Below are 16949 nucleotides of genomic sequence, written 5' to 3'. Positions count from 1 at the left end.
TGTGAAAATCTCACTGTTGTGTTTTTGGAATTAGGGCCACTGGTTAGGTGTACAGAGTAGTAGGCAAAATATGTCTGATTTTTAAATCCAAGAAGTGATAATTGATGTTTCAATACATGGTTGAGCATGACAGATTGCCCTGGATTTTTACAGCAATATGTCTGGCATATGCTTGCCTGCCCTATAAGGTAGTGGAAAATCATGTTTTTCTTCATTGTAGAAAAATATTTTCCTGTGCAAATTCCAGATTGTAGAGAATGTATATATTCCTGAACAGCAACAAAAGGCTTGAAAAATGAAAAAGTGAATTGTAGCCACCCTGAGGTGCTGCACACCTGTTGTCACTAACCAGAGGTGCCAGTACAGGCAATATTTTTCTCAGTCATCTCCTTTGTCAGTTTTGAGCATTAAATGTGTGCAGATTCCTCAGGCATCTTTGCTAATTCCTCTTGGTGAACTACATAGGCTACTGAGAGTTTATAGTTTAAATTGGTATGTTTGAAGTAACTGTAGCCTCATTTTAGAGGGTACATGAAGTTCTTTGTGATTCTTACTTGAGGCTGTGTAACTCTGGTAATCAGGCCAATGCCAAGCATACAAGAGTTTAACTGCTGGATGGTGAACTCCACAGATTTGTTTTACCAGTATTTTGTTACTATCAGTTTTACATTTAAAATTTCTAAACAAAATACTTGGCATTCCATCAGCAAAGCCAGTGCAGGTTTTTCTTAATATTTTATATGTTTTAAGTTCCTAAACCAGCATTCTATTATATTCAATAGGAAAAAAAGTCATTTGCAGTACTGCAGCCAATAGACAATTCATTCAGATCAGGTCTCAAATTCATTGTTGTCAGCCCAAAGAGGTACAGAAATGAACTGTTCATCCCGTGACATTTCTCTGTGAAACAGCTGAAATAATTTACAGAAGTGATTCTGTGCAATTTTAACAAGATCATGTGAACTGGAGAACTGAAACGATCTTATCCTGTATTTTCCTCGAGATAATTCTGAGAGCAGACCCCTGCACTATTTTTCATTATTCTAAAAAGTCTTCCACCTTTATGTAAGTTTTACACATTATAACTGGAGTTTTTTTCTTTTTTTAAGGAAAGTGAACAAGCAGAAAAAATTAATATCAGCCTGGCATTTTTCTTGTATGATCTTCTTTCTTTAATGGATCGAGGATTTGTGTTTAATCTCATCAAACATTACTGTAATCAGGTAGGCACCATGCATGACTGGGATTGCATTTGGCTTATGTGTTTTGTTCTGTTTGATTAGTTTATCCATCAAGATCTTTGAGTTGTGTTAAAGGTCTGGGTAAATTTCCTATTTCTTATTGCATATGCAATGATTTTAATTTGATTTGTGATCTGCAGGGAAAAAAAATGAGTAGAGGTAAAGACTCTTTTAGAACTGTCATAGTTTGCACTGCTGCAAAACATCCATGGAACCATTTCTCTTCCCTTATTTTTTTACTGCCCTTAGCAGAAGGATCTGCAGATAATACAGATCAACTTTCTGACTTCTCCTGCTGAGTGCTGTGAGGACAGTATTTAGCTTTCAGGGAATCACTCAAAATAATGCATCTGTCTTGCTTCACAAGTCTCTGAAAATTAAAAATAAATGGTGATGCAGAATGTTGTTATGGAATTATTTGTTGTATTTGACAGGGAGTGTTTTCCTTCTGTTTTGTGACCTGTATTTGTGCAGGTCCATCAGGTATCTTCATGAATTCCTTCACTGATGTCATTGTTGATAAGAAGGGAAAAAATGAGACCACCAATGTCCTATGTTGCTTAGCAGGACATTTTATGAGTTTGCCACAGACTCAGAAAAGTTCAGTTTGTTTTTAATTTTTGTCTTAGGCAAAAGACAAAAAATATTGTACATTTTTGTTTTGGGAGAAAAGAAGAAAGAAACAATTTGTTATCTCTTGGGTTGTTGAAAGTCAGCTGGGGAGCAGGGAGAGAAACATCTCATTGAAACAAATGAGAAAAAAATCGTCACACAAAGAGCAGCTAATGTATGGAAACTAGTGAGGTACAGTGAACATTTTAATGTACGCAGGGCTACATGTCTATGTCCTTTTCAGGGAGCAAGATATTTCACTACATGGTAATTTAAAAAACACTAGCCCATCACTTGACACTTTTTTTGTTTGTTTTTTCTAGCTTTCAAACAAGCTGAATTCGCTCTCCACCCTGATTTCCATGAGACTTGAGTTCCTGAGAATTCTCTGCAGCCATGAGCATTACCTCAATCTGAACCTCTTCTTCATGACATCTGCATCTGCTCCAGCATCTCCCTCTCCCTCCTTGTCCTCCCAGGTGTTTATCCATTAGATAGGTATTGCATGAACGTCACATGAAGCACACGTAGAAAAATACTTACATTGCTCTGTATTCAGATACTTAAGTTAGAATCAGCCACTGTTGGATCAGGGAGAAAAACTTCCCACTTGAGAAAAAGGGACAGAAGAAGAAAGGCTACAGGAGTGCTACTGCGAAACTGCATCTACAGGAGTAAAAGTTGAATGTGACACAGACATATTCTCCCCTGGAAACAGAAAATTACTGTTGAGGTCTAGACATGAGGTCTAAAAGGAACACAGGCACACACTTATCCCATCCACACACAACCACAAATATGTATTTCAATATCTGTTTTGGAGAATTATGGCATGCAGCAGTGCATGCTTTCTGTGTGTTTGCCTTCTAATGGAACTTCTTACTTTCCAGGTGGAAATAGATGGTACCACTATCCAACTTAGTGACTAATAGACTACCATTTTCAACATCTTGAATAGTGAATTTTTGTTGAGTCTTCATGTTGCTTAAAATAGGATTATCATGCTTTCTTTTTCTGATGTTCTTCCTTCTGGGTTTCTCCCCCACTGTAGTACAGATCATGCTATATCTTTGTCCATAATTCTCTGTGTTTTTTTGAACAGTGTTCTCCTTTTAATTTAAACTATGTTATTTTCTGTGTGGAAACACTCAGGTGTTCTGAGTAGACCAAGCAATCTGCATCATATCTCATTCTCCAGAAATTTTTCCAGATTTGGTCTGATACTGACACAGCTCTAGAGTTCCTTAATGTCAGGACCTCCCATGATCTTCCTGACCACAGAGTTCACAAACACATCAAAAAAAGAAATTGTTGATTGGCATGCAACACACTATTTTGCCAGTCTTGTGCTCTTCTCCTCCATTCTCCTCTACATTCTATGGAGATGGTTTTCTACAATGGAGCAAACCCCCCATCAAATGCTGCTCACATGTCTGTTTTCCACCTCAATGTTCTTGCAGAGGTCAGGACTGGGTTGAAGCATTTCAGTGCAATGCTCTATAATTGCCACAATGCTTAGAGGCAAGGGGATGGAATTGAAACAAAAAATTATGGGAGGTACAGAAACAGCCTCAGTAATGGAGCAGTTCAAATTCGTGGTTTCTTTTTTGAGTGTCATTGCCAAAGAATTGGTTGGATGCTAAGAGGTACTACATCTCATACCTTAATAAGGGTTGTCAAATGTTTGTTATAGTAAATAATATTTTCTTGAAGTTTTTCCTAATCCTAAAAGCAAAGCATCACAGTATATTTGGTTAATACTAATCCTGGATGCCAAAGAGCTAGAAATATGACTCTTCTGCTTATGGAGATAAAAAATATTAACATAGTTCTTGTAACTAGTTCTAGCATGTCACAGCTTGGCCAACACCAGTTTAATTAATCTTTCCTTCAAGCAACATCATCAACTCCTTTAGGAGTAACATACAATGTGCAACCTGTGCAAATCAATAAGGCTTTTGTGGCCCTTGCATGATTTAATGCGCTAGCTGACCACCCTTGCAGTAATTTTGATCTGTCTGCAGGAGTGCAACCCACTTGAGTTAGACTTGCAGTAGAAATATGGTCTTGTGAATAAATCTTGTGAAATTTTTTGAGAGAAGCCAAACTCGCTTAACGGAGTGCTTTACACTTTGACATTATTTCACACAAACATAGTACAGCCAATACCTGTTTGTTTGAGGTTGAATGGGAGTGGGCCTAAGTATAGGGATCCAAAATACAGGGCTGCTAAGAGACATGGGGTTCATTTGACCCAATATACTAGAAGATAGCTACCACAGTGTGGTATACTGATACTTCATGTGTTTGGGCTCTGAGACTATTCCCAGGTGACTGACAGAAATATTGGAAGGAATGCTGAAGAATATAGATTAAAAGCAAAATTTGGACTCATAAAACCTAGTAGCTACAGTGGGAGTAGAGTCTAAGACTTATGCTCACCTGAGCAAGGGACAAAAACATTTCAGGTGACCTGTGGCACACACCTATGACTGCAGAATCTAAGTTCACAGCACATATATAGCAGCAACTTTCTATTCCTGGGCTGGCTGTTTATCAGTCACAGCCATAAGTTAGAGCAGTTTGAAGGCTGGTCTAAATTATACCAGCTGCCAGTAAGATCAGCCAAGGATTTCCAGGGCAAAAGGAAACATGGTTCACATGTCTTTCCTGACCTTACTTCCATACTAGACATCATGGAGACTGAAGAACACACAGTGAACAGCTTCTGGCACCTAAGTCCCTCTTAATGTAGAGGCACTTCTTGCTCTGTGATAGCTAATGGCTGCTCTGCAACAATAAGAGCAAGAATGGAGAAAATTCTGACTTTGTGTCCTGTCCAAAATAATGAATACAGGGTAGGAAATTTATGTCTTAAAAAGTGTAAAATGAGTTGCTTGCACAGAATGGAAAGGATGAGATTGCATCCTAGAGAGCTTTTAATTTCACACACAGATGTCTTCCTCCAAAATGTCCAACCTTCTTTCAAAGTCTGTGGTTTTCCTCTGGTAGAGATTTTCTACAAAGTTTGTTACATTGACTGTGACGGTGATCTCTTTAAGAAACTTTGGTTTCAGTGATTATTCTTTAACACTTCTAATATATTTCTGCAGAACTCCAGCTCCTGCTCTAGTTACCAGGACCAGAAAATCACTGGTATGTTTGACCTCTCAGCTGAATACCGTCAGCAGCACTTCCTGACTGGCTTACTTTTCACTGAATTGGCAGCAGCACTGGATGCAGACAGCGAGGGGTGCGTATCCTCATTTGCAGGTTTTAGAATGGGATCAGGTCACACTGTTATTCTTGGCAAGGCCACAGTTTGACTCCAGGACAGTCCTGCTTCCCCCATGCTTTTCAGTGAGTCACTCTAACATAGCAATGACCCAGTCATGGTTTTAGCTGCAGTATGTTTCTCTCAATTAATAAAAATATATTATTTGTGGTAGTAGTGTTGGCTGAATACAGAAATTGAGAACACAAAATTTCAGTGGCTCTTCCCTCTAAAACACCTCTGTTTTTGTCTGAACTTAAGCGTTTAGCTAAACTTTGGCCAGAGATTGATGCTTTTCCTTAAGCATCTCCCTTTAGCACAATGATTTTTTTTTGGGAAGTTTGAAAGACTTGGGTGCTCTTTGATTGTGGTAAAGTGTCTTGGGGATTTAAGATACCTATTGTTTGCAGGGAACGGGAATCTCTGCTCAGAATGAAAGAGATTATCAAGTGCATACTGGCATTTATTATTTGTTTTGTTCACCTCCTTTCTATTTATTAAATCTTTGATTTATAAGTGATTTGTGCATGATCCGTGAATGGAACTCATGAGTGGTTTCTGTGTTAACAGGATTAGCAAGGTGCAAAGAAAAGCTGTCAGTGCTATCCTTAGCCTGCTGAGTTCCCATGACCTAGACCCACGTTGCTCCAAAAAGGAGGTGAAGATTAAAATTGCAGCTCTTTACCTCCCTTTGGTTGGTATCATTCTGGATTCACTACCGCAACTCCATGATTTTACAAGTAAGACCTTTTTACCTTTGAATTTTTCAACTTCTAACAGGGACTTGTCTAAATAATTTATCAAACATAAAAGATTAATCTAGTAATGTAGAATATTTCTTTACTTAAAAATAAACTGGATTTTTACAAACAGGAAAAACTTCAATGTCCTCAGTTCATGAGGAAGTGATAGACCAGAGATACATTTGTAAGTGCTCCTGCATATCTCTTTGTGTAAGTTTTCTGACCTTCCAAATAAAGCCTGCAAGGTCTGCAAGAAATACTTAGCTCTAGATACACTCAACAGTAGTGAAAATACTGATAGTGATACTGACATCATGTTACACCACAATTATAGAAATTAGACTGTATTCTCTTTTTCTATTGCTTTTTTGCTGCTATTAACATGACACCAAAATTAATTAATTAAAGGTATAAACTTTGAGGAGTGTATTTTTGTCAGTGGTTCTGAAAATATTTCACATTTAAATGTCTTAACAAAAAACTTTCTAGTATGAACTTAATAGTTGTTTATCACTTTCAATTGGGTAAGGTGAAAGCATTTACTATACGTTGGCTAATTAGATCTCACACCATTCTTTTAATCTAAGTATTATCCTTATACCATAGATGAAAAGAGTTATTATGAAGAAGCCCAGGTGTACCAATATGCCTAGGTTTAGAGTGTCTTCCTTTGAGAATCTGTCACAAGAGGCCGTGATCACATTCTGAACACCTGGGGTCCAGCTGATCACTCAGCTTCTCTGAGGAACAGAACTTGCAAAACACAAAATGGATGCTCAGAATCAGACAAGATTTTTACAAAACTTAGATATAAATAACTTCATTTCCTGAAAGTGATGTCAAGAACCAGCAGTTAGAAGCAGTTATGTGCCTGAAATAAAACTTGTCTTTAAGTCAGCAGACAATACTGGATCTGTCAGCGCTTAGCAGACTTACATACTTTGTTGAATAGTACCAAATCCATGTCTAGTTTCTGTGCTTATCCTCTTGACTGAAATTAACTAGAACTGGATGGTTCCAAGTCTTACAAAGTACTGGCTTGGATTTGAACTTCAGAGGTAATCTCATGTTTGCTACCACCTTTTATGTATTTTATGTATTTGAATAATTTGGCAGTCTTTGCAGATGGCTGCAATTTCTCTTGCTGATGCTGTGCCTCTTTCACCGCTTGGTACATCAGACATACAAACAGTCTCAGGGATGGAAGTGCCAATTGTTTTGCTCAGTTACAGACTGATGGAAAACTATGACACGTGAGCAGAAGCAACTGGATTGACCCTGAAGTTCCAATGGGATATTTCAAATTTAGTTTCAGATATCCGCAGTGGAAAGGGACGCACAGGAAACCCAGAAGAAGAACAAGAGCCTTCAGGTGCAATCAACCAAAATGTGGCCCTTGCCATTGCAGGGAGTCAGTTCAACATCAGGAACCCTGGAGTACCTCTGGTATCACTGGTATGTTCACTGCTCTGCCAATCTCCTTTCTTCTATCTGTTTTCATCTTCCTTTTTTTATCCTTTCTTACCACTAATAGCTACAGTCATGAGGAATTGCATTTTTGTTTCCTCCAACCCCAATGGATCTCTCATAGTCCTTCTGTCATCTTCTCCTATTCTCTTCTAGTTATTTGCTGTTTTAACATACATTGTTCACTTTCTCCCACATGCCTATTTTCATTTCCACACCAAATCTAGACTCCTGCCCAGATCAGCAAATGCCACTATGGCGGCCCCACTGTTTCAGTCTTACCTGAATCCATGCATCTAGGATTCTGATGCTTCTTTTTCTCTTTGTATGTTTTTTTTTTTTTAATCTACTATGCAGTTGGGCTGACACAACTACATGGTAGAGGGGAAGCAAATGATTACAGAATCTTTTCCCTACATTTTTATAAGGAAATTATTATAAAAGCATGTAGCAAACTGGTGCTTCTCTCAGTCTTTCACTTGCATTCAACTGGTCCTTTCACTAATTACATATACAGTCAAAATTACAATAACTATCACCTGGAAGATTTTAAATTTACTGAAGTCCAGTCCTGAGATTCAATTCCAATGAAATTTAAATAAGATTACTTCACCCAAATGACCTTCCTCTCCTTTTTCTTCTTTCAATTGACATTTACTTTATGTGTTCCTAGCCCTACAGACAGAGTGCTACATTAGGTCCTGATACTACTCGCAACCTTTTGATCTGTTTCCTCTGGATTATGAAAAATGCTGATCAGAACCTAATACAGAAATGGATTGCAGACCTTCCATCCATGCAGCTGAACAGGATTTTAGACCTCCTCTTCATTTGTGTTTCATGCTTTGAGTATAAGGTAAGTGAAACAAGGAATTTTGTTGTCCTGGTTTTGATCAATTTTCTTCCTTAAATTCCAGCTGTCCAGGAGACATCTGTTATTGACAATGGTTAAATTAGCACTTATCTAATATACACAAATTACTTCAGATAAAATAACTGACAATAGCCTTCAAGCACAATGCTACCGAAACTTTTGAGGAAGTTCTATGAAGGTAACCTAAGCAGTTTAATTATTTTCTTTACCTGGGTATTTGGGGGCTATTTTTGGTGGGAATTATACCAACAGCTCCTGTAAGTACTGGACAGGACACTAAGGATGACTCTTTAGTTATGAGCAGGGACTTGATGTCAGTACTTCTCTTTCTGTGAGGGTCTGTCTGAAATGGACTAAATAACCTTCTCTCTGAACTTTAATTTCTTTCTCAGTAGAACTGAACTACATCTTTAGCTACATCTTTACATCTGAACTACATCTGAACTTTACATCTGAACTACATCTTTAGTTTCTTTTAGCAGTACACATTGTACCTCTTTCCTCATTTGCAACATTTATTAGACTTTATGTATTAATCAATCACATTCATTGCTTTCTGCCCCCTCTACAGGTCTCTCCTGTTGTATCTCATTCTGGAGATGTAATTTGGTCTCATGATCAAAAATGGAGGCATTGGTAATGATTGCTTTAACTTTACTTCCAGGGCAAGCAAAACTCAGATAAAGTTAGCACCCAAGCACTCCAGAAATCACGCGATGTGAAAGCTCGATTAGAAGAGGCTTTACTGAGAGGAGAAGGAGCCAGAGGAGAAATGATGAAGCGCTGCAGAATACCAGCTGGTATTTCATACCATTGCTCCCCATGCCTTTTGAGAGGACCTCGAGTGTCTATAGTCATAAATGAGTTTGTTGGGTTTGTGCACACTATCCATTTTCAACCTTGTCCATTTCACCCCCTTTTCACCCACAGTCCATTCCTTTGCAGACCATTCTTGGTTTTGCATGGATGAAAATATCATTAGGTTTCAACTGTCCAAGGTGTAGCTAGGACTGAGTTCCTCTCATGTGAAGAATATGAAGCCAAGAAAGAAGTTTCAAGATATTCTAAAAAGTTATGTTAGTATCTAATCAAGAGCCAAGAAATGGTATCAAAACTATCACTAAAAACAAACCGTTCATAGCAAAAAAGGTTGCTTCATTTAATAAATGGAAAATCTGTGGGTTGGTTTTTGTAGGTTTTTGTAGACATTAAGCAAGTTAATAATCTAAAAATCCTAAGTAAAAAAAGTGATGAGTCTTTCACTAGAGCCCTGAATCTGTAAGTTGAATGGTTTTAGTTCTGATAGACTGCTACAGAAATATATCTCCTCCTTTTGGCGAGCTGTCAGACTTCAAGTGTCCCCTTTTGTTTTAATCTCTGACATATGTTGCACTCTTAGGGAATGACAGATCAGCAGGGGTAAATGAAAATTTGCGCTGGAGAAAGGAGCAGACACAGTGGCGGCAGGCAAATGAGAGACAAGATAAGTAAGTAGTTTAATTAATGCATATTGCTTTTGTTAGAACCAAGCTGCTTGGGGTTTTTATGTTTTGTTCTTGCTCCCAGGATGTTTTATTACAAAATGAGCAGTTTCAACCCTTTCTCTCTTTTGTCAAAGAGGAAGAAAAAGAAAATGTTTCTGTAGCGTAAATATCCAACTGTTGCTATGACACAACAAAGAGGTCACAAATACTAGAAGGAGAATTTAAAATAGCTATCTACCCATTTTTTCCTTCTTATTAACAGTGTGGCAAACATGAGTTAGTGGTAGAGTTGTATTAAGTACACCACAGATGCTTGCTACATTTATTTTGATGTTGCTCCTGGCTCCTCAGTACATACAGTACTGTGGTACTGTGGTATCAAGCTGGTTTGATATGCTATATTAATATTGAGAAGCTCTGTTAGCAGGAGTCAGGGAAGATAATGCCTTGGGATTGTAGCAGCAGTTATAAGATATGTGTCATGCCAGAGAAGATCCAGTCAGCATGTGGATCAAAGCTCAGTGGTTGCTGGAAATAGTCCAAAGACCTGTAAAGTTAACTAAATTTGTTCAGTTCTTACTCTTATTGGGATTTCTGCCCTTATTATAGCACTAAAATTTTTGCAGGTTTTTTTGTTTGTTTGTTTGTTGTTTTTTTTTTTTTTTTTTTTTTTTTTTTTTTGTTGTTTTTTTTTGGTAAATTAATGTAGCAGAGCAGCTATATATTTTTGAAGTCACTCAGAAGTGTGATTATAAGGGTGTTGTTCCAGCCACAGAAATGCACCTTAGGAACTTTGGCCAAAGTCAAAGGATCTTTAATCTCAAGCTCTAGAAAGCAGCCTTTAGCCAGGCAACAGCATTTTTTTGAGCAGCTTAGGAAAAAGAGAAATACCTCTTTGCGCTTCTGGTATGGATGTGTGAAAATGCGGTTTCGTTAGTAGCTGCTCCTATGCTTATTCAGCTGCAGAGGAACTGTGTTACAGACCTTGTTCTTAAGTCTCAGCTAAGAAGGTATCATGTGTTGCCTTACCACTATCTCCTGTCTTTTATCAATATTTCAGTTCTCTTAAATAGCCTGGGACACTGCTGTATGGACCTGTTGTCTTTTGTTTTCAACAGTCTCAGGAATCAACATTTTAAATTGCCTCCACTAAACAATGCTTCTATGGCACTGAAGCAATTTCCACTTTGGTCTAGTTTATTGGTTTTACTTCTTTTAATGAAATTGTCAGATCAGTTATCAATTACTCCATTTTGGAGTTTTGTGTCCTGCTACAGGCAATGCATTCAGAAATTACAGCATAAATTACTGAACAACTGAACATGATATTAAGTGGCCATTATGCAGATGACTATTAAGGAAGAAAAGCATCTATCCAAACTGTCTAGAGGCCTAGTTTTCAGAAGTCCCCTTTGTGACTGCTCTTCTATGATAGCAGCTTTCCTAATTTCACTCCATAGTTTTTAAGAAACACTTCTGAACACTATTGTCATTGTCTACTCTTATGGAATCATTCAGAATAGTATGCATTTGTATTTGGCTTTGTTTAAACAGCAGGTCATCTAACTCTTGGGATACCCTCTGCTTGCTTTAATTAGAACTCCTTTTGCAGGACGAAAGCTGAGCTAGACCAAGAAGCTCTGATCAGTGGAAACCTGGCAACTGAAGCTAACCTGATCATTCTCGATATGCAAGAGAACATCATTCAGGTGAAAAATAGTACAGGTGGCTTAGTACCAATCCCTGCTTCCTCAGAAGCCAGTGGAAGCATGATTATTTTTCCCTTTTGTTTCTTAGACAGTGCAAAATATTTTGAGATCTTCTGTAAACTTATAGAGTTTTGACTAGAAAAAAAATCATAGGTAGGAAGGAGAAAACTTCATGCTTGAAAACTAGAAAAGCATTTATCTGCTAGACTTTTGTTGTACTGGACATTATTTTTACATTACACCGCTCATAGCACCTAGTCTCTCCACTGTTTTGGTTGTGGGTTTGATCAGAACATACCAGTATATCTATTTAGTCTAGATGCTCAGGATATCAAGGATGTAAGGGAAGGAATGGTGCTTGCCCACCAGAGGATCAGTTCCTAACCCAAAGTATACATGAAGAATTGGAAAGAACAGAAGTGGAGCTTCAAAAATCACTGCAGGAGCTCACTGAGCTTAAAAGTGCATTGGAGAATCTTCAGAACTTGGAAAATATTCAGGACCATTCCCCCTCTGTCTTCTTGTCTTCACTACAAAAGTGCTTTGAAATTTCTCCAAAGCAGATGTTAAAAATAAAGAAATTGCAAATTCTGAATTACTGGATGTCTCATGGACTGGAGAGCAGAACTTCAGTTTCCTGTGTGCCAGTTCATTGCTGAATTACCTCATACAGTTATTGTTTTTCTCCCTCCTATGTAGGCGAGCTTTGCAGCAGAATGCAGAGATAATCTCTTGGGAGGAGTTTTGAAGGTCCTGGTAAATTCTCTTGGCTATGATCAGAGCACGACTTACCTGACTCATTGCTTTGCCACACTCAGAGCTCTCATTGCCAAGGTATGCTCTTGATATACTTTTGTTTTCATGCTTCCAATCAAGTTAATAGAACAGCATTTCTAGAGCAGAGCTGTCTCCATTCACTTACCAATTTTCTTTGACATTTATTAAATACATTTTGCATATATAAGTACAAATTACTATCTATGGGGTTGTTACAGGATTTCTGCATATGTTGTAAGGTTATTTCACGGATCACACAAGATGGAATAATTAAATCTGAATAATTTTGTGGGTTTAGCAGTCTATTCTTAAACATATAAGATTTACTAATGAAATGGTAAGCAATTCCACACACTTTATTTCAAATACATTCTGATTTTAATTAGGAATCTTAATGCCAAGAACTGCACAAGAATTCCATAGAGTCAAATTTAAGTTGTTATATCAGCAAGACTAGTTTCCAGTCAGATGGGCAGCAGAGAAATTAAAACTCATGAGACATTGAGGGCATCATTCTAGGTTTCTATTTCTAAGATGGGTTTCAAAATTCTAAGTGGATTCTAAGACATTGACAGTTTTCATCTTTGTTCTGCCTGAAAACTAAGCCAAATCCTCATCTTTCTTCCACTTCTGTATCACCAATAAAAAAACTCCAGGTCAGAAAAAACAAAAAGCAAAACAAAACAAAAAAAACAACCCAAAAACCAAAAACCAAAAAAAACCCAAAACAAACAAAAACAAAAAAACCCAAAACCAAAACCAAAACAAAAACAAAAAAACAAACAAAAAACAAACAAAACAAAACAAAACAAAACAAAAAAAAAAAAAAAAAAAAAAAAAAAAAAAAACCCAAACACTTGCAAACTTCAAAACATATACGAGGACAGAAATTGACCCGAAGTATTTTTTCTTTTTTTTTTGTAATAAAGGTCATAAGAGGTTGGGTGCTTCATAAGGACTCTAAAATCTTTTTTTAAGATTCATTCTCCTACAAAAAAGAGCAGCTCCACTAAGAAAGAATCCATGAAATGTTTATTTTCCCTAAAGTATTCTAAAATACAAATAAGAAACAGGATACTCCTTTCCAGTTAATGCCTGTCTGCTCTTAAATGCAGATTGGCTGACAAAGCCTAATTACAGGGTAGATATCTGAATAGTTATGAAACAAATAATTATCTTTTCATTTTCCTTTATCTTTAAAAGCTAACTTCCAATTAGAGTAATGAATTTTGTGAAGCAATTGTTATTCTCATTGAAATAGATCTTGTAGTTAAGCTGACTCTGTTCTGTATTTCATGAAGCAATCAATCCAATTATTTCTATTACACTGTAGGCATATATATGTCATTTTACAAATAAAAGTGATAAAACCCTGTGCCCAGCAGGCTTATAATGTAAATTAGACACAAAACAGTGAGATAATGGACTGAAGAAAGGCTGAGAATTGGGAAATTGGTCTGCAAATTGGAAACAATATCTTGTATTCACTCAGACACCTTTATCAGTCCTGTGTATGTAGATATGGTACTGGTGCATCTGTGCTGTCTCTGCTGAGAGTTTCTTTGGACAGACATCCTGCCCCCTGGGTTTATTGCCTGCTATGTGCATTGTGAAGACACTGTAAAGGAGGGTCTGGTATGAAAGCTTGGCAGTGGAAGTTTTGTCACATACCATAGGAGGAAGAAGATATTGGAAGCCTGGGGAAGGGTAGGGTGTTGGTGCAAAGTTGTTATATCAGCAAGAGTAGTTTACAATCAGATGGGTAGCAAAGAAATCAAAGAGCTAAAAGTTGCTCTTAATATACTTAAGGAAGTATTTGTATGCTTCATCAATCATTATGTATTCTGAAAATAGCAAATCTCCATACTTCTAGGAATTTTGCAATCTTTGATGTTTGCAAAAACTCCTGGAGCCATCATACTCTGAGTTTATTCTATCTTTCTCTTTTTTCCAGAATACAAACTCTTCTTTTCAAACCCTTCTTTGTAGAAAATCTTCTTTCTTGTAGAAAATCTTAAAAATGGAATCTACAGCATCTCAGGAATCAGAAGTCATAATAAAAAGAAGTATAAAATGTAGTTTTTGAACACTTTGGACTTTTTGTGAATCCTGTGACTTTTGTGCACTAAGATAGTGATGTTTTAATGGTTATAAATAAGAGTAATAAATGTTTTCTTCTCTTTCCCTCAGTTTGGAGATTTGCTGTTTGAAGAGGAGGTTGAACAGTGTGCTGACCTGTGTCAAAGAGTTCTCCATCACTGCAGCAGCAGCATAGATATTACACGGACTCAAGCCTGTGCCACACTTTATCTCCTCATGAGATACAGCTTCAGCTCTACCAGTGTAAGATTTTGAGAACAGCAGTGTATTTTGTGCCACCTTTTTTTGTGATCAATTGAAACAAAGACTGAAGTTGCAACAGCAAGTGGAATGCATCTGCAGTCACCTGGTCTACTGTTTCACACATTTGAGCCAAGAGAACTGCTAGAAGTGCAGGGGGAAAGTAGCTTTAATTATTGTTCATTTCTTTGATTCAGGAAACATGACTCAATATTGTCCTGCAATATCTATAAATGCAGTTTCAAACGGAGCAACATTAGGCCTGTGACAGCAAAGACTATACAATGCATAAGAAATACCCTTCACGTTGTCTTTTTTCTTTCATTCTTGTGTCAGAATGACTCAGTCTAGTTCTATTCTAACACAATTGCAACCTCAGTAGAACTCCCGTATACTTGTATTAATGGGAATTCTTCGCCAGCTCCTTGGTCTTAGAACTAGGCTCTGATTTTTACCACACATGTGGAGCTAAATACATACATTATGCATGTAGATTAATAATGTTCTGGCACAAAAGCATATGCATTAGCATTTTGGATAGCATCTGATCTTGCACAGAATTTTCTTCAGTAGTTACTACTTTAAAAGCCTTGGATATGTAAAAAGTATAAGCTCTGCAGAAGGAAAATATACTGCAGCCACACCATGATCATCAGGGTGTAAAGCATCCCCAGTTGAAGCTCTTAGAGGCCTTTTGCCTCCCAGATTTGTTTCCAGAATGTTTTTCCAGTCATTCTTCCTCATCTGTTTTGGTGTGTGGTCTGATCCACACACCCACTGGCCTGTGCAAAGGAGGAAAGGGGTGTTTCTGGCTTTCTTCTGTCTCAAGCAAGCATACATATTTCAAGGAACATTGTAGCGCCAAAGTACAGACATGTCAGAATTAGGGATCTCTGGCTTAAGTGGGTAAAACATGATTAGGTTTGATGCACCAGAGGCCACTTATGTGAGTGGTGAGTCTACTGCACTCGATATGGACAGGAGAATCACTTTCATAGAGGAGGTAGACATGTGAACTGCAGTGCAGCCATCATTCTTTCATGCTTTTGTTTTTTTCTTCTGGAAGAATTTTTCAAGAGTGAAGATGCAGGTGACCATGTCGCTAGCTTCTCTGGTTGGAAAATCACCTGAGTTTAATGAGGAATTCCTTCGACGATCCTTGCGAACCATCCTGGCCTATGCAGAGGAAGATACAGATATGCAGGCAACACCATTTCCCATTCAGGTTAAATCTTTTATGGCATCTGTGGCTTTTATCAGGAGCTTTCACATAGGACTGTGCTTGAAGCAAGTTCTAGATCTTGGTCTTTCAAAGCAATGAAAATAAGAGATTATTGCATGAGTTTATGTCTAGCACAACAGTAAGTGGGGAAGAAGTGGATATTATTCTATAAAATAAACTCTAAAGAATTTTCCCTGAAATCACATTACAGGAGAATCATCTCTTGGTTTTGAGTTCAGCTTTCTCATAGACCCCCAGCAGGAATTATGCCCTCTAAGATTTTCCCAAAATGGAATTTGATTCCAATTTGATTATGTTTTCAGACAAGTACCATCTGGGAAACTTCTCTCTCTTTGCCAACTTGTAAGGTGTCAGCAGCAATAATGAAAAACATGTCAGACAACTGTCAAACACTTTGTTAAAATTCTTAGAGTAACTCAAGTTGTGCTGAAGACTTACGAAAACATCTGGTTTCAGATGTAAGATCAACTAAAGCTGAAATCCATTATCACATTTGTTTTTTTTTTTTCATTCAGAAATAAATAGATCAAAGGACTTCAGCTCATTTTGATTAATTAAAATGTGTGTGTGTAAGACTTGCTATGTCAGCAGCCGTTGCTGCATTACATAGAACTGAAGAAAACATCCTGACATTTCCTTGGGTAAAAGAGGCTTAAGAAGAGTAACATCATCTTGTGCAGATGCTGTTGTTTTTCCAGAAGGAAAAAATAAACACATTGCACATTGATCTTTGCATTGCTTCAGGTAGAGGAGCTGCTGTGTAATCTGAATGGCATCCTGTCAGATACAGTGAAAATGAGGGAATTTCAGGAAGATCCCGAGATGTTGATGGACCTCATGTACAGGTGAATCCATTTAGAATTGCTACTGAGAAAATTCTACAGTGAGGTGAGCTGAACTATGCATTTTATGGACAAGCTGTGACAAACTATCTGCTTGTGCACATTTCCTCTTTAGCAGAGCTGATCTTTAGCAGGAGGCCCAGGCTGCAGCAGTAAGCACATTGCAGTGCAGCCTCTGGGAGGTGGACATAAACTTGGGCAAGGATAAGAGTCAGGAACATTGAAGAGTCTTGGATGCAGCAGTTTTACTTTCCTCATAGCCCCTCTATCTCCTGCCCAGCCCTGCCTAACCATTTCTTTTGCTTTCTGTTTAATGAATCATATAGAATAAAGACAGAGATGT

The 16949-nt window shown here is 37.6% G+C and overlaps 1 protein-coding gene across 2 annotated transcripts in view; it reads left to right on the top strand.

Annotated features, from left to right (window-relative positions):
• DOCK8 (dedicator of cytokinesis 8) overlaps window positions 1-16949 on the top strand; it is an 89391-nt gene that overhangs the window by 57679 nt on the left and 14763 nt on the right. For both annotated transcript variants that reach the window (XM_054003223.1, XM_054003222.1), the window contains 13 exons: window positions 1110-1223; window positions 2177-2332; window positions 4967-5106; window positions 5698-5867; window positions 7180-7325; window positions 8011-8193; window positions 8876-9011; window positions 9611-9698; window positions 11308-11404; window positions 12104-12238; window positions 14372-14524; window positions 15588-15746; window positions 16509-16609. In XM_054003223.1, coding sequence (XP_053859198.1) covers window positions 1110-1223; window positions 2177-2332; window positions 4967-5106; window positions 5698-5867; window positions 7180-7325; window positions 8011-8193; window positions 8876-9011; window positions 9611-9698; window positions 11308-11404; window positions 12104-12238; window positions 14372-14524; window positions 15588-15746; window positions 16509-16609 — 1778 coding nt within the window. The remainder of the gene's footprint in view (window positions 1-1109; window positions 1224-2176; window positions 2333-4966; window positions 5107-5697; window positions 5868-7179; window positions 7326-8010; window positions 8194-8875; window positions 9012-9610; window positions 9699-11307; window positions 11405-12103; window positions 12239-14371; window positions 14525-15587; window positions 15747-16508; window positions 16610-16949) is intronic.

This window comes from Vidua macroura, chromosome Z, assembly GCF_024509145.1.
Source record: "Vidua macroura isolate BioBank_ID:100142 chromosome Z, ASM2450914v1, whole genome shotgun sequence".
NCBI classification, from domain to species: domain Eukaryota; kingdom Metazoa; phylum Chordata; class Aves; order Passeriformes; family Viduidae; genus Vidua; species Vidua macroura.
The sequence above is the reverse complement of the archived record's forward strand: the minus strand, read 5'-3'. Positions and strand labels throughout refer to the sequence as shown.